The sequence below is a fragment of the Mastigoproctus giganteus genome, chromosome 2 (genome assembly GCF_048544385.1).
Source record: "Mastigoproctus giganteus isolate SK-2022 chromosome 2, ASM4854438v1, whole genome shotgun sequence".
NCBI classification, from domain to species: domain Eukaryota; kingdom Metazoa; phylum Arthropoda; class Arachnida; order Uropygi; family Thelyphonidae; genus Mastigoproctus; species Mastigoproctus giganteus.
The window spans coordinates 2,574,171-2,601,419 of NC_143576.1; the positions used below are offsets into that span (position 1 = coordinate 2,574,171).

Consider the following 27,249-nt stretch of genomic DNA (forward strand, 5'->3'; position numbering starts at 1 on the left):
TTTCATACTAAATAAGAAATATCGTCAAGGTTTTGATCTAAATGGATGTCAGATGTACAGTTGATACTTGTGGCAGAGAAAAAAATGCATCAGAGGCATACAAATTATCAGATGATACAGAAGCCTATGCTAGATACATAAAATACTCTGTAAACAAGCAGAGCAGAATTGATTTTGGCAAGTACAATGTGTACAGAAAGGATAGAGCACAGGAAGGGAGGAGAGGCTATGCTGTTAGTTAACAACAAAGCAGATTATGGAATGGAAGGCAGATTATTAAAAATCCCTGGAAAAGAATACAAAGAACAGCATCAAACACTTCTATGCTTATATTAACAGTAGAAGGAGGGGTTGGTTCACATTGGGGCAGCCGACCGGGCTAGCCGGGTGGGTAAAGTGCCTACCTGGCAACCCAAAGGTCGCGGGTTCGATTCCCGCCTCGGGCTTGGATCAAAGTACTGCAAAAACCTTGGGAGGTGCATTATGGCCACAGAAGCCTATGTGCCAACAACTACCAAAAAAAAAAAAAAAAAAAAAACATTGGGGCAATTAGTGTCAATGGGTAATTGTTGATGACCCTGTCTCAGATTGCTGACACATTGAATGTCTTTGTGTATGCTAGATGAGCAGACTGTGAAGAAATTAGGCACCAACTCAGAGTTCCAATGGGCAACTATGAGAGTCTGAGGTGTAGGGTAGATGCCATCAAAGAAATTAATATGAAGTATCCATAAAGCTCTCAGCTGCCCAGCTCAACAGCAGAATTCACTCCTGTGCATCAGGCAAGACAGTGGAAATCTCCAAGACAGAATGCATTGGTCCCACGGGAGCTAGTTATTGTTTTTTTTTTTTTTTTTTTTGATTTGGTAGTTGTTGGCGCATCGGCTTCTGTGGCCATATTGCACCTCCCAAGATTTTTGCACTACTTTGATCCAAGCCCGAGGCGGGAATCGAACCTGCGACCTTTGGATTGCCGGGCAGGTACTTTACCCACTCGGCTAGCCCGGTCGGCCCCTAGTTACTGTAGGTGATTCTATTGTCAGGGAGACGGGGAATATATTACGCAAAAAGGATAGATAGAAAACAACCAGGGTCTGCCAAGGATCAAAGTAGATGATGTTGTAGGGCAGATAATATATTTTAAGGGCACAAAATGTGATATTGTTGTACATGTTGTCACTAATGACCTTAAGAGTAAGATATCTGCAGATTTACTTAACAAGTAGAGGTCAATGCTGAAAAAAAGTCGAGAGTTAAGGTTAATCTGAAATTGTCTGCAATTCTGCACAGACAGGGTAGGTGGGAGGATATGATGAGAGCATTGTCAATCAATTTGGCCCTGGAGAGATTGTGCAAGGTTCAGGGGACAGAATTTTTTCAGTGTAGTCTGTGCTTGCTAACCGCAGAGACTGCTTCTACAGAGATGGGATACATTTAAAGAGAGAGGGTGCAAGAATATTTCCTGATGCTATCGAGACAGTGTTAGGTCGGTCGGAAAACTACTACGGATTCAGAGACAAAAAGATTAACAGTAGCTGCAGACAGATGCGAAAGTGATTCTTGCACTGCTTCTACTGTAATGAGCAGTAGCCTAGTGAGCAAGTTGCTAGGGATTTCAAGAACTGCTGGGAGTCATTGTGGAACAAATAAATACATAGAATGTGCTAGGGTAACTAAGATAAAGAACAGGTGCATGTATATTTGCATGTACACCAATGCTAGAATTATATTGTAAATAATTTGGTTAATTTGAAGTGGCGATAAAAGATGTGGTGTCACACAGACAGAAGCAGAGCAGAATTGGAATTTGGCAAGTACAATGTGTACAGAAAGGATAGACAGCACAGGAAGGGAGGAGAGGCTATGCTGTTAGTTAACAAACACATAAAATCTAAGGAAGTGCATCCAGTCGACACGGGTGGACAATGCAATGTTGAGTCTGTTTGGTGTGACATAAGCACTGGGAAAGGAAAAATGAGAGTAGGTGTGTTATAGGCCTAATGAATCTGATGAGTATAATGAGCAATTGTGCAAAGAAATAGAGTGGATCAGTAAATCAGAATGTCTTGTAATGGGGGATTTTAACTTTCCAGATATTAAGTGGAACTCTAGGTTTGGCTACTCGCATGCTAGCAAGACTTTTGTGGATTTATCGTAGGATTGTTTTCAACAGCAACATGTTTGAGGGGAACCCAGAGGGAGTAATACTCTGGATCTCATTACCAGGAGTGATTATTCACACATTAAGAATTTGCAGATAAAGGAACCACTAGGTGACAGTGATCACAGTGTACTGATGTGGGATTTACACAAAGATGTAACTACCATCAGAAGTAAAGGGAAGGGTTTTTGCTTTTGTAAAGGTGACTACGGTGGTCTGAGACAGTTTTTAAATTCTATATAGTGGCACCAAATTATGTTGTTACCAACATCAAATTGTAAATGGGAAGCATTCAAAGAATTAATCTTGGCAAAGCTACTAGGCTTTTCATACCAAATAAGAAATACTGTTCAAGATTCTGCCTAAATTGAAGTAAGATGAATTAATGAGGCTCGTAACAGAGAAAAAAAAATGCATGCTATGCATATAACTTATCAGGAGAAACAGAAGCCTACAGCAGATATAAGCTAGACTATAATCAAGTCACAATGGAAGTTAGGCAGGCAAAGGCAGATTATGAGAAATTTTTGCCAAGGATGCAAACGCTTCTTTACTTATGTAAACTCTAGAAGGAAGGGCATGAATCAGATTGGTCCACTTAACATAGATGGTTCAACTATTGATGATCCTACTCATGTAGCTGATAAATTGAATGAGTATTTTACATCTACATTCACTCATGAGGAGTTACTCAAGGAGGGGAATGCTACAGATTTATCAAACTCTAATAGGGAACAAAGTGATTTGGTAATAACTGAGATCAAAATGGAGGAGAAATTGTTGAAGTTAAACCTAAAAAAGGCACCTGGGGCAGATGGAATCTATCCAGTTATATTGAAGGAGGCAGAAAGGTAAGTAAGCAAACTCTTAGCCATAATTATGAGAGCATCCTTAGAGTCAGGGGAGGTCCCCATGGACTGGAGATGTGCAAATGTATCCCCAATTCAAACGGAGTGCAAAGGGTGACACAAATAATTATAGACCTGTTAGTTTAACCTCTGTTCCAGGGAAAATAATGGAGTCACTAGTTAAAGAGATGATACAGTATCACCTAGACAAGACTTCAGTAATAGTTCAGATACAGCATGGGATTTTTAAAGGGAAATCTTGTCTGACTGATTTGATTGGATACTATTGTTGTGGTCACAAAGGAACTGGATGCAAAAAAATAATTTTGATATCATATACTTGGATTTCAGGAAAGCTTTTGATACTGTTGCACATGGAAGACTGCTGTACAAATTGGAGCAGTATGGCATTAAGGGCAAGTTGCTGCAATGGATAAAGGGATGGTTGAGTTTTTTTGTTTTTTTTTTTCTGGCTGATGCTGCATAAGCCTGCTTTCTTGCATCCTATGCCTCTACTAATGCTAATGCTAAATTCAACCCTATCTCACAACTTTTTCTCAACATTAACCTGTACTTATTAAGTAAATTTGCAGTTCTCCTTCTGTTAATTTCATTAGTGCCAACATGTACATTATCATCTTTGTGCCCTTAAAAGATGTTAATTAATATGGTCCACAAACATTATCAACTTTTGTGCCAGACAGACATACCCTTGTCCTATTCCACCTATCTTTTTTGCATAATATATTTCCAGTCTCACTGACAATAGAGTCAACAACAGTAACCAACTCATGTGGGACGAGCCATTCTGCCCTGAAGATTGTCTCTGTGTTTCCTGATGCACAAGAGTGAGCTCTGGCATTGATTTGGTCAGCAGAGAACTCTTTGTAGACTAATATTTTTAGTGGAAGAACCAATGAACAGTACTCGGTCCATTATTGTTTTCAATATTTATTAATGATGGTGATGAAGGAATATCAGGTTTTTTTCTAAGTATGCAGAGGATACAAAGGTTAGGGTGGTTAATGGCAGTAATCAGGGTGAGCTAGTGGAACAAGATGTAGGAAAATTCAGTTGATGTGTTGAGAAATGCCAGTTGAAGTTTAACATTGACAAGCGCAAGAAACTGCATATGGGTGGCAGTAATTCCTGACTAACAAAGCAACTGTGTGGTACTACACTTATGAAAGTGAAAAATGAAAATTTCCTGGGGGTAATTGTGCAGTCAGATTTAAAATTCTCCAAGCAGTGCAAACAAGCTGCCAAGACAACTCAATATGGAGTTTTGTCAATGACATACAGAAATTTCATTTACAGGAATCTGGATTAGATTATCTCTTTGTACAAGATCAAGGTTAGTTCACATTTTGAATTGTGTATACGGATCTGGAGGTCTGACTTTAGAAAGGATGTAGATCTGCTAGAACAGGTGTAGAAAAGGACAACCAGATTGGTGAAGGGAACAAAAGGGTGCTCTTATCAAGGAAGGTTTCAGTTCTGCAAATTGCAGTCTGGAAACAAGGCACCTACAGGGAGGAGGTCTGAGAGAGGTGTTGAATGGATTGATTAAGCTACAGAATTCTTTCTATTGATGAGGTAACATACACGAGGGAGCATAAATTAAGTTTAGGAAGGTTGGAGGACAGATGTGCAGAACTTTGCCTTTAGCTAGTCGGTGGTTGACTGTTTGAACAAATCTGTTCAAACAATTAACTACCTACTGGCTTGAATTCAATCTATCCTCCAACCAACCTTCCTAAACTTGAATTTATGCTCCCTCATGTGAGTTGTCTGAGCAAGAAAAAGAATTTGAATTCGTGCTCCTTCCCCTTGATCACACTACACATGAAGGGACATAAATTAAAATTGAGGAAGGTGATTACAGGATAGATGTGAGGATGCCTGTTGAAACAAATTTCTATTTGGTGTTGTGCTGAAATGGGAAATTTGAATAAATTAACATTAGCATTAGTAGTGGCAGAAGATGCAAGAGAGCAAGCTTATACAGCATCAGCAAAACAAAACATGACACTTCCCATTTCACTTATTCATTCCTTCCAATAGTTTGTGTAATCCTTCCTTAAATTTATTTAAGCTATCAACTTCCACAACAACAGATAGAAGTTTTTTCCAGAAATAAAACATCTGCTGGCTAAAGGCAACTTCCTCATATCTATTGTGCACCCATCCATCCTTCCACAATTTGAATTTGTGCCCCTTCACATGTGTTGACTGAGCAAGAGAAAGAATCGCATCAGCATTGAGCTTGCTCAATCCATTCAGAGCCTTAAACACCTCAATCAGACCATCTCGCAGGTACCTAGTTTCCAGATGCTTCAATTTCCAGAACTGAAACCTTTCTTGGTAGGAGAACACCTTTATTTCCCCCATCAATCGCATTGCCATTCTCTGTACTCATTCCATCAGCTCTACATACTTCCTAAAATGAGGCCTCCAGACCTGTATGCAGTACTCAAGATGTGGCTGGACCATTGCCTTATATAATTATAATGGGATAATCATCTCCTTATCCCTGCTAACAAAATTCCAGTATATAATTTATAAAACCCTATGAGCTGTCCTGGCATCCTGTTTGCATTGCTCAGAGAACTTCGTAGTGCACAATTGTCACAAGGGATTTTTTTTTTTTTTCCATTTTCCTCTACCCTGAGTGCAGTATCACACAATTGGTACATTATCCTGGGGTTACCATTGCCTATATACTATAATTTGCAATTGTCAATGTTAAACATCAATTGCCATTTCTCAGCCCATCTGCCAACTTTTCTAGATCCTGTTGCAGAAGCATACTGTCATTCCTATCATTAACCAACTTATCAATATAGCATCTGTTACTTGGAATTAGCTGTGCTATATATTCTTGCTATATACGAGGGTGGATCAATAAAAAACTGACCTAGCTGCAAAGATGCTAGCCTGTTGATTCCTGGTACAGGTTTTAGTCCTTCTCTATATAGCCACTGTGCAAATTTACACATTTTTTCCATCAATGGATGAGGTTATGGATATCGTTTTTGTAGAAGTGGTGAGGTTGGTCTTTGAATCATGACTCTGTTGCAGAAAAGAGTGTCTCGTCGTCAGAGAAGTGGGTCTCCAGAAGAAATGATTTTAAGGAAGGAAACAAGAAGAAATCCAATGGTGCAAGATCGGGTGAGTAGGCTGGATGGGGCAGTATTTCATATCCACAAGTGGCCGCTTGTTTTTGCAATTTCAGAAGTGTGAACTGGGGCATTGTCTTGAAGCATTCTCACACCTTTGGACAGCATGCCATGCCTACATGCTTTGATTTTTCTCCCATAATTTTGTGAGTAAGTTGGCATAATAGGCACCTGTAATTGTTCTACCTTTCGGCAGGTAATCAGTCATTATTACGCCTTTCTCATCCCAAAACACTGTCAGCAAGACCTTTCCTGATGACGATTGGACCTTGCCTTCTTAGGGGGTGGGGAACCATGATGTCGCCATTCCATGGACGGCTTTTAACTTTCAGTGTCGAAATGGTGTATCCAACTTTCATCATGAGTGATTTAACGAGAGAAAAAGTCTTCCTCATTTTTTTGGCACAGGGCTAACAACTCTTGTGATTGCTGTTGTCGATCAGTCTTCTGGAAACCAGGCAATAATCGGGGATCCATCTTGCACTCAATTTCCATAAATGGAGTTGGTCATGAAGGACTGTTTCAACAGAACCCACACTAACCTTCACCTTCTGAAACAATTCAGGCATAGATATCCGGCGATCTTCCATGATTAACAACTCCACTTTTCTGATTGTGCTGTCATCAATGGCTGAATGGGAATGACCTGGAATGGGATCAGATTCTACCGATGTCCGACCACATCTAAACTGTCTATGCCAGTGCTTCACATATGTAATAGGATGGGGCTTCATCGTTGTATACAGCAGTCATCTCCTCATGAATTTCTTTAGGAGATTTCCCCTTCAAGAACAGATACTGGATTACAGCTCTGGCTTCAGCTTTGTCCATGATGCTACTTCGTCACACGTTCAGTTCTGTAAGAAAAAAACAAATTAAGAGACACGGCTGAAATTTTACACCTTTAGTACAGAGTTATATATGACTCTACATACAAAATAGTAGCAAGGTGCGAAGGAGCAGCAGTGCGTAGCACACGCTTCTTGATTAGACCGGGATTCGAGCCCATCACCACCAAATACGGAGGATGCGGGAAGGTCAGGGAATGACCACCGCATATCCCGGAGCAATATGACCTTAGTTGCTAATGCCCCTAAAAACCAAATAACAATAACAAATATACAAAATATCATGACTCTGCAATATGTGGAAGTAGGTGAGGACGATTCTTTATTGAACCACCCTTGTGTGAGTACTTAGTCAGGCAGTATAATGGCTTTAGTGATTGGAAACAGGCGAACAAGTGAAAAGCACTGCTTTAACTACTCTGCTATCTTTTTTAATTTTGAATTATGATAACAATACAGGAAATAAATGTTTCCCAAAATGAAAGAAGGAATACTATTTTAAAGCAATTTACCTTCATTACTAATTCATCTATTTGTTGATGCATTTGTACAGCATATTTTTTCATGGCACCCCTATGCCCTGCTTTCACTTGATCAAACACATTTTCAACTTCTGCAGTCCACCAAACCTAAACAAATAATAATTTTAAAAAAGTAATAATTATTGAAGAATTTAATCATATTAAATTTTAATTAATTCAACACATTGATTTATTTTCCAGTAAAACGTAACAAGAGTTTTTTTGTTTTTTTTTTATGTAAACCACAAACACGAGAGGTGTTAGAACCTACAGTACTCAGTACCGTGCTTGGGTTGGAGGTTGAGAAGACGAAAGAAGATATTTGTTGACATTGGACTTGAACTTCTGTAGACTGTAATTTTCAGGAAATACATATGAAGGAAGGTTGTTCCAGAAAACGGCAGTTGAATGAATAAACGAGGAAGATGAAAAGTTGGTTCTGTCAGTTTGAAGTTGGACAGTAAATGGATGTTGGCTGGTGGCGGCATGTGTTCGGACTGTTTTGAAAGAGAGAGCGGGAATTATAGAAGCCAATTCAGAAGAACAGTGCCCATAGAAGTATCTGTAGAAGAGGCATGCAGCACAAACAGAACATCTATGAGACAGCGAGTGGAGAGACTCTGTTAGAGATGAGTCATTAATTAATCGAACTGCCCTCTTCTGAATGGAATCAAGAAGCCTGACAGAAAGACAGATTTTGGGACCACCGCCCCAGATGTGGGAACAATATTCCATGGCAAGGGGGATTTGCGATTTATACAGAGTGAGCAGCTGTTTGGAAGAAAAGTAACACCGAGAGTGAAATAGAAAACCAAGTTTTTTAGATGCAGAAAAAGCAATATTTGTAATGTGTTTGTGCCAAGAGAGATTAGAAGTCAGGGTAATCCCCAAAAGAGATATATCATTTTGCCTAGAAATCGGAGTATCACTAAAGAAAAGCATAGGAGCAGAAGAATCCTTTTTGCAAGATATAAAACAAGACTGAGTTTTAGAAGGGTTGAAATCAACTAAGTTGTCTTTGCCCCACTGGAGAATTACCTGAAGATCGGCATTTAAGGAATTGGTAGCAGATTTTCGAGAAGTTGAAGCTGATTGAGCAGGACAAGGTTTCTCAAAATGGAAAGTGGAATGCAATGTGCTATCATCGGCAAAACTATGGATAGGATTTCCAGTCAATGGGAGAAGGTCATTAATATATAAGAGGAAAAGAGTGGGGGAAAGAACTGAACCTTGAGGGATACCAGCATTAGTGGAGAAGTTAGAAGACAGAGAGCCATCTACCATCACCCTCAGTGAGTGATCAGAGAGAAAACTGGATAACCAATTACTAAAAACAGTTGGCAAACCATAAGATGGAAGCTTGTATAGAAGACCTTTATGCCAAACACAATCGAAAGCCTTTGAGATTTCAAGAGCAACTACTTGTGTTACACCGAACCTTTCCATTGAATTAGTCCATAAATGGGAAACATAAGCCAGAATATCACCAGTGGATTGACACTGACGGAATCCATACTGGCGATCGTTGATCAAACGGAAGGTTTCTAGGTAGTTTAAAATTGGCGGTTAATTGATTTCTCCATTACTTTAGAAAGAGTAGAAGTAATTGCAATAGGACGATAATTGGATGGGAGGGATTTGTCACCCTTTTTAGGAACTGGCTGGATATGAGAAAATTTCCAAGCAGAAGGAAAAACACCTTTGGAATAAGAAAGTTAAAAAAAAAAGGCGGCAAAGAATAGGAGTAAGTTCAGGAGCACAAGTTTTGAGAACAAGTGCAGAAATACAATTGGGACCTGGAGCTTTCTTAGCATCAAGATTCATCAAAATCCTTCTGACATCCTTTTGATGGAAGACCACAGGAGGCATTGAATGGAGCGTGTTGGGAATGGTGGGAGGTGTTTTTCCAAGATCGTAAATGCATGAGTTGGAAGAAAAATGGGATGCTAGCAGGTCAGCTTTATCCTTGGCTGAAGTGACAACAGAACAATCTGGTTCGGATAGAGGTGGGAGCAGAGATGGGCAAAAGTTGCAGCCAATAGCTTTGGCAAGAGACCAGAATGCTCGGCTACCATTACGGCAAGAAGCAAGTTTTCTACCCTTAGCCTGTTCAAACTCTAGTTTGGACTGGTTAATATCTGCTTTACAATTGTTGTGAGCTTTGGTGTAGGCAGAAAATGAAACTGAAGAATTAGAAACAAGCCAATTACAATATGCAACATTCTTCTCTTGAACAGCCTTAGCATATTTATTGGAAAACCAGGGTTTAGATAAAGGAGAGATTTTAAAGTGGAGTGTGGGATAAAGGATTTCATTCCTACAAGAATAATTTCACTGACACAATCTGAGCAAACGTTGACATCAGAACTTTTCAAATAGTAATCCGACCAAGGAAAAGAAGAAAAGAAGTCTCGCAGGTCCCATTTTGCATTCTTGTAATGCCAAACAACACGAGGTTGGGAATAGCCGTGAGGTAAAGGTTCCATTGGAGAAGAGACAATCACCAAGTTGTGATCTGAAGTGCCTAAAGGACCTCTCACATCGACCGTGTACTTAGAAGGGTTTTTTGTGAGAAAAAGATCAAGCGTATTAGCTGTATGATTAGGATGGTCTGGTATTCTTGTAGGTAAATGAACAATCTGTGCAAGGTCATTAGTAATTGCAAAAGCCTCAGCATCTCGACCAGCTGGGTCAGTGTGACTAGAAAATGGAAGTCAGCTGGAGTTGTGAACATTAAAATCACCAAGGAAAATTAGCTCACTGTTAGGAAAGCTGGACTGGAGAAAGTCAAAGATCTCCAAGTGATTAGTGGAGTTGGGAGAACGGTAGAGACAACAGATGAATTTGACACAATGAGGTAGAGAGAGAGATTTTAAGCCAGAGAAGATCAAAGAGAGGAGATTCCAAATTGCCAAGTCTCTGACAGGGAATATCAGAATGGACATATGCACAAGTACCACCTTTGAGGCGAAAGGAATTACACAGCGAATAATTTGGGCATCTAAGATGAGCAGTAGTTGAATCAACCGATCACTGAGATTCTTTCAGAAAAAGTACATAGCGTTTGGCAGACTGCAAGTGGAAATGGACATCGTTGAGATTAGAATTGAGACCACATATATTTGTGAAATGAATTAGGAAGTGCTTGGGAGATTTAGATCTTTTTGCAGATAAGCTTGCTCTATTAGTTTTACAATTCATGGTGTATTCAATGGTAAGAAAAAGTGGGTGGGACAGGCTGTATGAAGTAATGAAATTTTTGGATATGGTGTACATAGGGTAAGAATATACCCAGATCCTTGACATAACGTGGCCTCGTCAATGCTCCCCGCATACACACTACTCGGACTCCCTCCAGTCACTATCTGGCAGCGTAGAGGTAACAAGATTATACACTAGCTGATCCGGAAGCCTCCTAGAGAGTTACCAATAGATTCGGTCTTGTGTACTATTAAGCGGCCGGCCTGCGACCACCATTTTAGAGCTGTACACTCGAAATGTAAGTAATATTGGATCTCGCCACGATGTTCATCATAACCTCAAAAGTCATTAATCATACTGCATGATGGAAGAGATGGGGAAGGGTTGACCGGAACTTAGCTCTAGAGACTAAACATGGGTTCCACCACTTCAAGCCTCCAATAAGCAAAGTGGTGGTATTGCACCGGTTGATGAGAGTCATCTACCACCTAGTACTGCCTGGTAACATAGAGGGGCGGCATTCCTCCATGTGGTGTGGGCGCCACACCTCGACCCCTGCTTACGTTGGTTTACACCTGGGTGGTCACTCACCATGTACTTCTGCATGGAGGTTATACCCAGGATTACTAACAGTCCCACCATCGTGAAAGTGCAAGCAGAGGATTTGGCTGTCACAGCCCATCCGGACTTTGTCGAAATTGGGTCCACTTGACTTGATCGTCACCCGAATATCAGTTCCATCAGCGTTTTAGACTCACAGGTAGCAAGTACAGCTTGTCTGGCATATCTGAGAGAATGTCTGTGACAACCTCAAGGACCAAGAGTAGCAAAACTAGAAATTTTAGCATATTTTGTTTTGTTTGTTTGTTATTTGGTTTTTAGGAGCATTAGCAACTAAGGCCATATTGCTCCGGGGATATGCGGTGGTCATTCCCTGACCTTTCCGCGTCCTCCGTATTTGATGGTCACGGGCTCGAACCTGGTCTGATCAAGAAGCGTGTGCTACGCACTGCTGCTCCTGCCCACCTGGCTACGGAGGCGCCAGCATATTTTGTCACCCACTGCAAGCTATAATGGCCTCTATAACGTTTACCACTTTTTTTACCTCTATAACTTTTTACAGTGAGCAAAATAATTCAAGGGAAAAAAATAATAATTTTAACCCATCAATTTTATCTCTTATCACCATTTTTCATCCAGGTTCTTAATTAGGGCTGCTTTAAGTTTACATAAACTATTCATGTTCACAAACTGGATGGTAATTTGTTCCAACAACTAATTACTCTACAACTAAAAGAAAAAAATTTTACATCTAGTCTTCAGCTTTTTTCAATTAAATTCAAACCATAATTTTAATTAATTATCCTCTTGTTTCTACCGCTTCAGGAAGAGAAATATCCAGTTTTTAGAAATCAGCATTCTGTGACAAAAATAATAGCAAAGTCGTGTACAGTATGTAGGACAGTTTTGGGTGAGTGTGGGAATATTTGTAGAGACAAATGGCAGACAGCTGCATGCCACAGTAAAGCAGGCAAGACTGTTACATTTTTGGAACTACATCTCAATATTTATTAATGATATCGGTACACATCAAACTTAATGTCTAAGTTTGCTGATAATACAAAGGTTGGCATGGTGGTTAATGACAGTATTCAAGGTATGCTACTGCAACAAGATTTAGAAAAATCAGGCAGATTGACTAAGAAGTGCCAATTGAACTTTGATGATTTATGTAGTTATAGAGTGGTCATAATCCCACTGTATAAGGCAATTGTCAGACCACATTTGGAATACTGTGTTCAAGTATGGAGACCCTTCATCTGAAAATAAACATTGGGCTTCTTGAACAGGTCCAAAAACAAGAAACTCAAATGGCGAGATCGGCAAAAGGATGACTGTAAGAAAGACTGATTATGCAGGCTAATAAACCTCAATCGGTTGCATGGTTGGAACCGATTGAGGTTTATAAGGCTCCGAGAGAGATTAATAAAATGAATGAAGGTGAAATTCCCGCTGTTCTATAGAATCTGAGAGAAAGAAAATTTCTACAAAACTTCAATAATTATGGAAAAGTAATTGGGAGTAGGAAACCAGAGATGCTGTTACCAAAAGGTTTTCGCCCCTGAACTTTTTACAACCTTTATATTGACAGGTCATGGCTCCCTAAAGGTAAATCTTACTTCCTTAGGGTTAGATAACCCAAACTGTAACTGCAAAGAGAGTGAAGACTGGGCAAACATTCTATATGAATGTACAATTTATAATATCTAAAGAACACATTATGCAGTGTTGAGTCTGTTTGGTGTGACATAAGCACTGGGAAAAAAAATGAGAGCAGGTGTGTGTTATAAGCCTAATGAATCTGATGAGTATAATGAGCAATTGTGCAGAGAAATAAGAGTGGGCCTGTAAATCAGAATGTCTTATAATGGGGGATTCTAACTTTCCAGATATTGACTGGAACTTGTGGGTTGGTCACTCGCACACTAGCAAGACTTTTTTGGATGATTGCTTTCTACAGCAGCATGTTAGAGAGGCAACTGGAGGGAATAATACTCTTGATCTGATTATCAGCAGTGATTATTCATACACTAAGAATTTGCAGATAAACGAACCACTGGGTTACAGTGATCACAATGTACTGATGTGGGAATTTTAAACATGAAACTACCATCAAGGCTAAAGGGAAGGGCTTTTGCTTTTATAAAGGTGACTACAGGGGTCTCAGACAGTTTTTAAATTCTGTACAGTGGGATCTCTGATGATGTTACCAACATTGAATTCTAAATGGGAAGCCTTCAGGAACTTAATCTTGTAGGCTACTAGGCTTTTCGTTCCAAATAAGAAATACCGTTCAAAGTTCAGGCCTAAATGGATGCCAGATGAATTAATGAGGCTCGTGGCAGAGAAGAAAAATGTATGGGATGCATATAAATTAATGTAATCTGTAATCAAATCACAAATGAGGTTAGGCAGGCAAAACAGAAGATTATAAGTAATCTTTAGCAAAGGATGCAAAGAAAAACAGCAAAGAGCTCTTTACTTATGTAAACTCTAGAAGGAAAGGGATGAATCAGATTGGACCACTTAACATAGATGGGTTGACTATTGATGATCATGCTCAGGTAGCTGATAAATTGAATGATTATTTTGCATCTACATTCACACATGAAGAGTTATTCAATGAGGGGAATGCCAGAAGTTTGTCAAAATCTAACAGGGAGCTAAATGATTTTGTAATAACTGAGAGCAAAGCAGAGGAGAAACTGTTGAAGTTAAACATAAGGAAGGCAAATGGGGTGGATGGGATCTATCCAGTTATATTAAAGGAGGCAGCAAAGGACGTGACCAAACACTTAGCTATAATTATGAGAGCATCCTCGGACTTGGGGTTAGTCCCCATGGACTGGAGCTGTATCAAGAATTCACAAAGGGGGGTTCAAAGGGTGACACAAGTTGAACAAAGGTGAACCTGTTAGTTTAACTTGCATTCCGGGGAAAATAATGGAATCACTGGACTCTAAAGCGTTTAGGGCATAAGCCTCAAGCTATGGGAGAGTCTAGACTATGTATAAATATAGTGCAAGTGCATCAGAAATACATAGCTATATCTGAATAAATCAGAATATTAGTAAAACGGCATCGTTTTAAATTATCATCGTTTTAAGTCATCTGATTTATTCAGATATAGCTATGTATTTCTGATGCACTTGCATTATATTTATACATAGTCTAGACTCTCCCATAGCTTGAGGCTTATGCCCTAAACGCTTTAGAGTCTAAATACATGATACACCATCAGGCATCTCTCATATTGTGGAATTATACTTCATAACTGTTTTGCCATCATTGCATCACTCGGGAACCTACCCACCCACTGAAGAAGGGCCAAATAGCCCTGAAACGGCACCAGGGGGAGCCTGATGATGTCCGGAGTTTCCTCGAATAGGTAACAACAGTCTTTTCCACTGGGGAAGCGTTGCCTATTCGAGGAATATATCAGCTTTGTGTGTGATTTGAAGGAGCTGAGTTTCCTCGAATAGTCTAATAGGGACAGTATGAGGATAACCGAGAACTATTATCCCATACCATATTTCAAAACGGTGCCATCTGGGTGGTGGTATCCATCTGAGAATAAGTAACATTAGTCTTAGGTGAAGCGTTATTTATTCGAAGTATTGCTATATCATGGCAACTCGTTGTGAAGGTATTCACAATATGAGATATAACTTAAAACGATGCCGTTTCACTAATATTCTGATTTATTCAGATATAGCTATGTATTTCTGATATGCTTGCACTATATTTATACATAGTCTGGAATCACTGGTTAAAGAAGCATTGCAGGATCAAAGGAACTGAATGAGAAAAATAAATTTGATATCATATACTTGGATTTCAGGAAAGCTTTTGATACTGTTGCACAGGGAAGACTGCCGTACAAATTGTAGAGGTATGACATTTAGGGTAAGTTGCTACAATGGATAAAGGGATGGTTGAGTGGGAGACAACAGAAAGTGGTAATCAATGGACACTGCTCTTCGTGGACAAATGTTATTAGTGGAATTCCCCAGGTTTCCGTGCTGGGCCCATTGTTGTTTTGTGTATTCATCAATGATTATCTGTTATTGTTTGTTATTTGTTTGTTAGGAGCATTAGCAACTAAGGCCATATTGCTCTGGGAATATGCGGTGGTCATTCCCTGACCTTTCTGAATCCTCCATATTTTGTGGTGACGGGCTCGAACACCGGTTTAATCAAGAAGCGTATGATATGCACTGCTGCTCCTTTCCACCTGGCTATGGAGGCGCTTCATCAATGATATTGATGAAGGTATATCAGGATAAATGTCCAAGTTTGCAGTTGATACAAAGGTTGGCAGGGTTGTTAACGACAGTAAAGACTACTCCAACTGGACTAGAATAAGCTAGTCAAATGGGCTGAGAAGTGGCAACTGAAGTTTAACATTGACAAATTCAAAGTACTGCATATGGGAAGCAATAACCCAAGAGAAACGTGCTAACTGTGTGGTACTGCACTCGGGAAAGTGGAAAGTGAAAACCATCTGGGGGTAATTGTGCAGTCGAACATGAAGCTTGCCAAGCAGTGCAGACAGGCTGCCAAAGCAGGTGATGAAGTCTTGTCAATGATATATAAGAATTTTGGTAGCAGGGATAGGGAGATGATTATCCTGTTGTACAAAGGAATGGTCAGGCCACACCTAGAGTACTGTGGACAGGTCTGGAGGCCTCATTTTAGGAAGGATGTAGAGTTACAAGAACGAGTACAAAGAAGGTCAACAAGATTGGTGAGGGGAACAAAGGGGTACTCTTACCAAGAAAAGCTTAAGTTCTGCAAATTTCAGCACCTGGAGAGTAGGTACCTGTGAGGTGATCTGATTGAGGTGTATAAGGCCTTGAATGGGTTGAACAAGCTGAATGCTGATGGGATTCTTCTTTTTGTTCAGATTAAGAACCTGAGGGGACATAGTTTCAAACTGAGGAAAAACAGTTTTAGAATAATTATTTTAAAATTCTGTACAGTGTGATCAACTGATGATGTTACCAACAGTAAATTGTAAGTGGAAAGCATTCAAGGAATTAATCGTGGATGCTACTAAAAGTTTCATACCTATTAAGAAATATTGTTCAAGATTTAGGCCTAAATGGTTATCAAATGAACTAATGAGACTCATAATAGAGAAGAAAAATGCATGGGATGCATATAAATTCTTAAGCGACTCAAAAGCCTATGGCACTTATAAGCTAGTCTGTAATCAGGTCACAAAGGAAGTTAGGCAGGCGAAGGCAGATTACGAGAAATCCTTGGCAAAAGATGCTAAGAAAAACAGCAAGGATTTCTTTACTTATATAAACTCTAAAAGGAAGGGGATAAATGTGATTGGTCCACTTGACATCGATGGTTCCACTATTGATGATCCTGCTCAGATAGCAAACAAACTGAATAAGTATTTTGCATCTCCATTCAACCATGAGGAATTATTAAGGTTTGAAAATGGCAGAAGGTTATAAAATTGTAGCAGGATACTTAATGATTTTGTAATAACTGAGAGCAAAGTGGAGGAGAAATTGTTGAAGTTAAACATAAGAAAAGCACCTGGGGTAGTAGTAGTAGTAGTAGTGGCATGTGATGCAAGAAAGCAAGTGTATGAGCTAATGCAGCATCAGCCAAAAAAAAAAAAAAAATCACACCATTCCCTACAAATGCCTGTCCAGTTCCTCAAATTTATTCAACCTGTCAACTTCCACAATGACAGATGGAAGTTTGTTCCAGCAATTAACCCCCCGCTGGCTAAAGGCAAATTTCTGCACATCTATTCTACATCTGTCTTTTCTTAATTTGAATTTATGCCCCCTTAGGTTCGTAATCTGAACAAGTGGAAGGATCCCATCAGAATTCAGCGTGCTCAACCCATTCAAGGCCTTATACACCTGAATCAGATCACCGCGCAGGTGCCTAGTCTCCAGCCACTGCAATTTGCAGAACTTAAGCCTCTCTTGGTAAGAGGATCCCTTCATTCCCCTCACCAATCTTGTTACACTTCTCTGTACACGCTCAAGCAAATCTACATCCTTCCTAAAATGAGGCCTCCAGACCTGTACGCAGTACTCAAGGTGTGGCCTGACCATTGCCTTATACAGAGGGACAATCACCTCCTTCTCCCTGCTAGCAAAATTCCTATGTATCATTGACAAAACCCCATGACCTGCCCTGGCAGCCTGTCTGCATTGCTCAGAAAACTTCATATTTGACTGCACAATTACTCCCAGGTCTTTTTCATTTTCTACCACCTTAAGTGTAGTACCACACAGTTGGTACATTTCTCTGAGGTTACTTCTACCCATATTCAGTACTTTGCATTTGTCAAGGTTAAACTTCAGTTGCCACTTCTTAGCCCATCTGCCCAAATTATCTAGATCCTGTTGCAGTAGGATCTGCAACAGGATCAGTAGGATCTGCAATAGGGAAGACTTCCATCCCTTGTCGTGGAAGTTGATAGCCTAAATAAGTTTAAGGCTCAGCTGGACAGGTATTTCGAACGAACAGAGGGGTGAAGTGGAAGTGGTTATTTTTTATTTATTTATTTATTTATTTTTTTTTTTTGGCTGATGCTGCATAAGCTTGCTTTCTTGCATCAAATGCCTCTACTAATGCTAATGCTAATGCTAAAATTATAAATTCAAAGGTCTGCTGGATAATTAACTGTGTGAGGAGGGAAGCACATAATTTGAGTTTTCTTATCAACTTGGTTGGATGTTTTTTTTTTTTTTTTTTTTGCCAGTGCAGCAAAAACCTCTTGGCTTCCTTGCACTATATGGTTATTACTATTACTATAACTGTTTAAAAATTCAACATGCCATCCAATAGAAATACAGGAACTCCCAGACTTATGGAAGGATTGCGTTCCACGGAATGCTATGTAAGTCAGGGAATTTCCCCCATGCTTGTGCAGCACTTACAACTGTGCTCGCTGAATTGATTGAATCAAAAAAGAAATGTTCAATGAACATGTAGATAGAATTATTTATTGTATTTATTCAATTTTTTCTCATGCGTAGGAAAAATTACAAAAGCATGAAATTTTAAAAAAATTTCAAAATTATAAAATTATATAGAAAGGAGACAAGCATAACGTCAGTAAGTTTTACCTCTCGAGCGTCGTTGCCAGAATTGACGTCTCCAGTTGATAAGTACGTTGCTGCAGAGGTTGAGGGAGAATTAGAAGGGGTCAGCGGCTCAATCTTACGAAAAACATTAATGGATGACTGGATGGTGGCTTTTTTTTCTTTTTCTCGTATATTTCTTTGTAGCAAGCAAGCATATCATTCAACCCTCTGTTAACTTTTAAGAATCATTTGCTGTCAGGATCCATCTTTTCAAAATTCTCCATTGCCGATACAATTTCATGAAATGCCATTGCCATCTCTCCGATGATGAAGCGTCTCAGCTCATTTGGTTCACCTTGAGCTTTGTCTGCATTTTCTTCTTTCACTATTGCTGCCTGCAAGTCAATAAGTTCTTCATTAGATAATTCCTTCTCTTCTTCCTCTATTAACTCCTCCACGTCTTTGGCATCAATCACCATGAAATGAAGCAGCTCTGCAACCCTTACAATCTTATCTGTAACCTCTTCATATGATTAGTCTTTTTCAAATCCTTTAAAGCATTTTACATGCTGTGGGCTTATTTTCTTCCATGCGCCATTTAAACAACTTTTAGTAATTTCCGCCCAGGCCTTATTAATGTTTAAGATGGCGTGGTAAATAATGTAAGATTTCCAAAAGTCTCTTTAACATAAAATTTTTTTTATCGTCTACTGCAGACAATGCCTGAGAAAATGTTGTGCATAAATAGTATGTTTTTAAATTTGAAATAACACCCTGATCCATAGGTTGGATGAGTGAAGTCGTGCTTGGTGGTAGAAATATGACTCTAATGTTCGAATTGAAATCATCCAGATGCGTAGGATGTCCAGGAGCATTATCTAATAGAAGCAAATCTTGAAAGGAACGTTGTTGTCTTTACAATATTTTTCAACCTCAGGAATGAAGCAGCATTTAAACCAATCCTCAAAGAAAGATATTGTTATCCATGCTCTCTGGTTCGATCGGAAGTGCATGGGCATGGTGGCTTTATTGATGCCCTTAAATGCATGAGGATTTATAGAATGGTACACAAGCAGCGGTTTTAATCAGTAATCTCCTGCTGCATTAGCCCCAAGTGAGAGCGTGGCCCTATCGTTTGATGCCTTTAAACCTGAAATTGTATTTTCCTCTTTGGCAATGTATGATTGATCCGGAATTTTTTTCCAATACAGAGCAGTCTCATCAACATTAAAAATTTGCTGCGTTGAATAGCCGCGTTCATCAATAATTTTTTTCCAACACATCACAAAATATCTCTGCTGCTGCAGAATCAGCACTGGCGACTTCACTGCATACTTTAAAGTTGTGGAAACAAGCACGATGCTTGAACCTATTGAACCACCCATTGCTTGCCACGAAATTCGGTTGGAGTACACCATACTTATCCTTAATATCTTTATAAATGATTCTTGCTTTGGCTTTTGCTTGAATGGTCATTAGACTCAGGGACACTCATTTCTGAATCTGATTTTCCATCCATATTATTAACAGCTGTTCCATCTTCGACACAGCACCTGAACGCTGTTTTGTAATCACTATTGATAATAAGTGCATTGATCCTTTGACATGTTCTTTTATATGCGCACTGTATTTTAAAATAGTATTCATTGTTAAAGCAGCGAGACCTAATTCCCTTGCAATATTTAATATTTTATAATATTTAAATATTATAAATATTTAATATTATTCAATGTTTTTTAAAATTATTAAGAATACTTGGGCAATGTTTTTAAGCCCAACTGAACCTGAAATTGTCTATGTCAAGCACTCTCTCTCTCTCTCTCTCTCTCTCTCTCTCTCTCTCTCTCTCTCTCTCTCTCTCTTTCTCTCCCCCCACCATAATTTGGGTCTGATGATGGGATTCAGTTGGGCTTCAAAACATCACCAAAGCATTAAGTGTAAATTGATGTGATTCACTTCAATACAATGAATGAGTTTCACAAAAAAAAAAAAAATCTTACAATGCAAGGTACAGTTTAACCATTATTTAATATGAAATACAGTCATTCCTCGTATAACACGTGTTTACACAGCACGAATTTGATCATAGACGATTTATAAATAGGGGACGATATCGTGTATAACACGAATTGAATTAGCTTATGAACGATTCGCCTGTGTTTACAAGAAATAGCAGTCAAACGCGGAATCACCCCAACTGAACGCAACGCTATAGGAATGAAGAGAAGATTCTGAAAATATATTTATGTTTTTTATATCAGTGAAGGTGAAACACATTTCACCATAATAATGTAAAAATCCACACAATTCCAACTATCGGTATTATTGCAAATGCAATTAGATCGAGTTTACTACCCGTTTATAACAGATTCCACTAGCAGGAATGCAACTGGAAATTGTTTTTATTGTTTTATGGTAGTAATCCCCAGAAATGTGCTTTAGTAAAATGTGAGCTAGTGAGGTGTCAATAGTGTGTCTCTGCCTTTACGGTGTTGTTTATTCAGTTGCTACACGCGCACAGCTTTGTTTGTGTGTATCAAGCATGCCTCCTCACTTTGTAATTGTGCTTTATTCCCTAAAAATGAGTAAAATACTTAAAAGGTGTGAAAAGGAAACATCCTGGTGAAGACCAGGACGTTGAATCTGTAGTGAAGACACTACATCTGTAGTGAAGTGTAGTGTAGTCTGAATCTGTAGTGTCTTCACTACAGATTCAGAGAGAAAAAGAAAAGCAATATCGATAGACAGAGGTGGACTGGGTCAAAAATTCTTACCCCAGAAAATTTGTAGCGGCTTCATACTAGCGAGTATGACCAAAATCACACTGGCCTCCATCGTCTTCTGGACTCCGGTCCAACGGGGTTTTCCCGGTAAGGCTTATGGTCAGTCCGCCTCTGTCGATAGCGAAAAAATATGAAATTGTACACTTTGAGTGAAATGAAGGACCATGTGATATTGTACGTGCTACAGGCCTAAATGAGGCAATGCCGAGAATTAGAAAGAATGCAGAGAAAATAAAAACAACTTTCATAGCAGGAACAACTCAAAGTGTAATAAAATCCATTAGATCAAGATAAAAAGAATTGGAAGAGATGGAACCGCTGTCATCTGTTTGGATAGAAAATCAAACAAAGAACAAGTTTGCTTACAATAGAAGCAAAAGCATTAGCAATATTTTATTGCGTAATAGTCGTAATAAATAATCGTAATAAAATACTTACGTATTTTATTACGATTATTTATTTGGTAATGTTTTGGTTACAAATGTGTGTTCAATCTTGGGTGGTTGGCACCTAACCCTATTTTTGCTATAGGGCCTGTTGTTTATATTGCACGATTTTGCATTGCACGAGGGTTTGTAGGAACACAACTATCGTGCTATACGAGGACTGACTGTAGTGTTAAAAATGGTGCAAGGTTGCCTTCTCATTTATTTTTTTTTTTTATTTACTTTATTTTTTATATTATATTTTAAAAATTTTACCTGATTTCCAGCAAGACAAACCATTCCTTGATAATCTAACATCCAGTCACAACGTGTCTTCTGAGTCTTTCCATAATCATAAATAGCTTTCTTAGTAATAAATCTGTTTGTTGCTCTCATTTCATTTAACACTAAATTCATCCAGTCTTCAACTTTTCCAGCTACTTGAACAACTTTTCGAAATGCCATCTGTTCTTTCTCACTAGAGACCAAAGCAGTTCCAGTTACTTCCGTTATTCCCTGGGGATTTTTTTCTTCTTTCAACAAAAGGCTAGCAATATTGTCAAACATCTGAAATATAAATAAACCATTAAATAATATTACACTCAATATTGCATGCAATTTTTATTGCATGTCAATATGGCATACATAAAAGATTGCATGGAAACATAGTAAATGCAACAAAAAATAAATTATATAATACTGCATTCTGTTCTTATAAAAGTATTTCAAAAAGTCTGTTAACACAAACTTTAACTCCTAACTATGAGATCATCTCAAATCCATCACTTTCACTGGATTTATTTCTGCTTATCACCAAAATGTACTTACCATCACAGTCATCGTTGGATTTTAGGTGCTCAAGCGACTCACACCATATCATACCATTTAGTATTATCTGATAAAAATATACACTGCACTGCATTGCAAAATACATAACTTAGAAATTTAATTAATTAATAACTAAATATGATAAGAATCCCAAATGTTCGAAAACGTTGTTGTTACTTCATTTGCAGGAATTTAAATATACATCTAATTAGAAAATTACATATTAAGATGTCTCTCTCTATGTACCGTGTCCTTAATGGACACGGTACATAGACAAGAGTTGGTCAGACTACTAATATAGTTTATTCTCTGCTCCGCTTTCCATTCACCTTGTCTGTCATGATGATCTCCTCCAAACCTTCCTTCCTCATGATGTGCACAAAAAATTTCAGCTGCTTTTCTCTTATATTCCTCAGTAATTATCTTTGCGTTCCTGCTCTTTGTAGTACCTCTACATTCGTGATATGTTCAGTCCAGGATATTCTGAGCAACCATCTATAAAACCATATTTCTGTCGCCTCGAAGGCTTTGCCACTTCTTGGGAGATTGTCCTGGATTCACTACCATACGTAAGGACAGGTATAACATAACAGTTCAAAATTCTGTTTTTCGTTTTCATTGACAATTTCCTATCTTTTAGTATGTTGCCCAGTTTCTGAAATGTGGCCTTGGCCATACCAATCCGTCTCTTGATTTCATTATCTGATTGTCTATCTTGTGTAACACAACTCCCTAGATAATTGTATTTCTCTACTTGTCTTATGATATTGTTCCATTTTCAGTATACATTTGAGCACAATTTTCTTTTTGCTGAAAACTATGCACTCTGTTTTTTTAATGTTTACTGTTTAGCCTTTCCTTCTACTTTGTTCCACTACTTTGTCTAGAAGTTCCTGTAGTTCTTCTTCTGTCTCAGCAATGAGAGCGATGTTGTCTGCATATCTGATGTTGTTTACTTTCTGTCGCCAAATGTGAATCCTCCAATTCCATGTGTTCCTGTCCTCACTGTAGAGGTTAAATAGGTCGGGAGAGCAAACACAGCCCTGTCTTACACACCTCAGAATTCTTATATTCTCACCCCTGTCTTTTCCAATTCTCAGGCTGGCTGTTTGTTCCCAGTATAAGTTCCTGAGTATCCTTAAGTCTTTCCCATTAAGATGTCTACAGTCTGGAATAAATATTATATACAGTTCTCCAATCATAACACACCAACACAACAAAGTCAGAGAAAGAGACAGATGGGGGGTACAAAGAAAATTTAGTCGATCAGCTTGAGCCATTTTGATTAGATTCAAAACTTCTATTTTCTGTTAGCCACACTGAGTGCCTGTAGGGATGAAGAAGTTGTTCTTGTGAACTGCTGCTGTATGCACTAATGTGGCCTCTGGCTGAACTATGAACTTGGCTTCTGCTAAGGTCTAGAAATGTAACCGAACTGGGGGTTTGGAAGTTAGCTTACAAGTTTTAGCTATTTTGTGGGCTATTCTGATGGATGTTATTTTTTTGCTGTCTTCATGCCTTTATCTGCAAAGATTTTTATGGTTTTATTTTAAAGAAAGAGCTTCGGTCCAGTGACATATAAGCCTACTTTGTCATCTCACAATATCAATCCAAAAAAATTATTGGAAATGAACAAAAAAATTGAAATTAAAAATAAATAAAGCTTCGGTCCAGTGACATATAAGTCTACTTTGTCATCTCACAATATCAATCCAAAAAAATTATTGGAAATGAACAAAAAATTGAAATTAAATATAAATAAATAAAATTTTCCTAATGTATATTTTATTCTAAATTTCTCAAAATGCCTGTAATCTTCAGGTTTCTAACCTCCTTTAGAAACAGTTATGCCAAGTTTCCAAAAAAAATATTAGAGCAATTACTTAGTCCATTCTGGACATTTTACCCACCAATAAAATAATACTTAATAAATCCACCTGTTTTGGATGCTTTACATACCAGTAACATTATAGATAAATATAGCAGAAAACGTGTGGACACTTTTTCTGCAGTGGCAAAAAAAAAAAAAAAAAAAAAAAAAAAAGGAAATTAGAAAATACAAATCATGTGTTCATAATTTGTATTCCTTCCTCACATAGGTACCTATCCAGTTGACCTTTCAATTTATTCAAACTGTCAACTTCAACTACCTGCGAAGCAATTTATTCCAACAATCAACAACTGGCAGAGTAAAAGAAAACTTCCTACAATTTAAACTAAAACATATAATTTGAATTTATGGCTCCTAGTTCTAGAATTCTGTATAACAGTCAAAATTTCACCTTCATTCGTTTTACTAACCCCTTCCCCTCTCAGAGCCTTATCAACCTCGATCAGATGTCACCTGGTTGTCAAGCTCTGTAGCCCACATAATCAATGTTTTCTCATAGGTGGGGACAGGTATAACATAACGGTCACCCTTTTGCCAATCTCACAATACAAGTTGCCCATCTTTGGACCCATTCAAGAAACTCGATGTCTCTTTTTGGAGAGGTCTCCATACTTGAACAGAGTATTCCAAATGTGGTCTTACAATTGTCTTACATAGTAGGATTATGACCTCCTATTTGTACAGGATAATATTCGATAAATCAACAACTGGACACCATGGAGTTTCCTGGCTGCCTGTTTCCTCAGAAAACTTTGTATCTGCAAATATCATAACTCCCAGAACCCTTGCTTCCTCTACTGTTTTTAATTCAACCACACTAAGTGTACAAAAGATTTAGGAGAAGTCCGGTTGGCCTGCCTCCCTAAAATCCACTCATGCACACCTTCTCGATGGTAAGCCCTGTTACACCACTTAGGTGGCAACGAACGTGTAGAGTGGTTCTCTTCAAGACGCCTGGTCATCATGAAGAGGAAAAGACCAAACCCTCCAGTATATGACAGCACGACAAAGCAAATGGCCCTCAGTCCCCAGCAGCTTTCACTCTCCCTCTTACGGCAGCGAGAGGATCAGAGTGGAAGCACCCTCTGCTTCCACTCTGAGGGTGATAGTATTCGCCCAATACTATCATGTGACATATGATACATGATAGTATTGGGCGAATTGCTAACAATGCGCCTGTACTGCCATCTATAGTTTATTATTCGTTTATATAAACGGGTTAAGTTTACTTTTGTCAGTAGTGTGGCTTTGCACTAGAGTGCTCTTCTCTGTTCTATTTTTGATTTTCACTGCATCAGGACCACTGCTGTTCAATTCCCTGCATTGGCGGTTCGATCTGGGGATCGGTGTGGCGGACTGATCTTGCGATCGTTTCGCCTTTGCGGCGATTTGTTTAGCGTTCGAAATGCAGCAATTCCCTGACCATTATTGGCCTTGTGGTCCTCTGTTGAGATGGGGCATAATGGTCAGTCTATTTTTTATTTTTGTTTTGTTTTGTTTTATTGTGAATGGTTTAAATCTCTGTTTGGTGATATTTCACATAAATTTGGACCTGCTGCCCATCAGAGGGGGCACTGCTAAATTTCTATTTAATTGGCTTTAAATTTCAATGAATTATTATTTGAATAATTAGATTTTCTAAATTAATTTAGAGTTTCCATTGCAATATATTTTTATTCTTGTTACCTTTCTCTTCCCTCCCTGTTAGATTTGAATGTAGGTTTAAATTTGTTTTTTCGCTCTTGTCGTGCCGTACGGCTGGCATTATTTTATTATTTTAAACCTTATTCTAATTTATATGACTATATTTCAAGCATCATGTAGAGGAATATGCTTTTTGCTGCCTCAGATGTGTGCTGTACCCTCCTTTTTATTTTTTTATTTTTTTATTTAAAAAAATAAAAAATAATATAAAAAATAATATATATATATAAAAAATTATATATATATATATATATATTTATTTATTTATTTTATGTCATGTATTATAGTTAAAAGTCATTGTCTGGCTGCTTAACTAATGGGAGGCAAAGTTAGAAACGTAATAAGGATAGAAATAGACACTCCTGCCCTCATATTACACTAATAGCACAGAGTGTTGTTGTTGTTGTTATTATTTGGTTTTTAGGAGCATTAGCAACTAAGGCCATATTGCTCCGGGGATATGCAGTGGTCATTCCCTGACCTTTCCACATCCTCCGTATTTGGTGGCTCATGGGCTCGAACCCTGGTTTAATCAAGAAGCATGTGCTACGCACTGCTGCTCCTGCCCACCTGGCTACAGAGGCACCTAGTTTTGTTCGTAACAATGGCCCTGCTATACTTGGCAGTCAAGTGTATTTCCAAAGGATCATAAAAAGATCTGAACTCTTTTTGTTTTACTCGTCATGTCTGAATATTCTCTCACATTCGCCACAGCCATGAGGAATTGTTAAAATGCCAAGCATAACTTGAAATATGTCACTGTTAATAAAGAAATGTAGAACCATCTGGACAGGAATGCAATTATACTGCCATCACAGCATGGATCTGTTAAGGAGTGCTCTTGTCTAACCAATATGATAGGCTACTATGATGCAGTGACCAAGGAATTGGATGCAAAATATAATTTTGATATCATATACAGGTAGCCCTCAATTTACGTCAGGGTTAGGTTCCGGGAACCAAAAATTTTACCTACCACTTTGCTTGTTTGTTTGTTTTGTTTGTTTTGGGATTTATTGGGCGCATTGGCAACTATGACCATAGTGCGCCACTACCACTTTGCATCGCTTGTTTTATTTTTTTAGCATTCTTCATAGTTGTAGTAATAGTCAATGGAGGCATATCCATAGCCCTACACACATTAGGGCGGCTTTCACCAGATTCCATTCTCCGAATATTGCACTAGGATTCAATGAACTTCTTTTACCAGACGTGGCATTTCTTTATTCGAT

General features: G+C 38.5%; 1 protein-coding gene across 1 annotated transcript in view; it reads right to left on the reverse strand.

Moving 5' to 3' along the window:
* Dhc98D (Dynein heavy chain at 89D) overlaps positions 1-27,249 on the reverse strand; it is a 971,787-nt gene that overhangs the window by 764,852 nt on the left and 179,686 nt on the right. Inside the window, exons 15-16 of the mRNA XM_090387912.1 lie at positions 21,871-22,161; positions 7,549-7,665 (exon numbers count right to left, since the gene is read on the reverse strand). Coding sequence (XP_090244038.1) covers positions 7,549-7,665; positions 21,871-22,161 — 408 coding nt within the window. The remainder of the gene's footprint in view (positions 1-7,548; positions 7,666-21,870; positions 22,162-27,249) is intronic.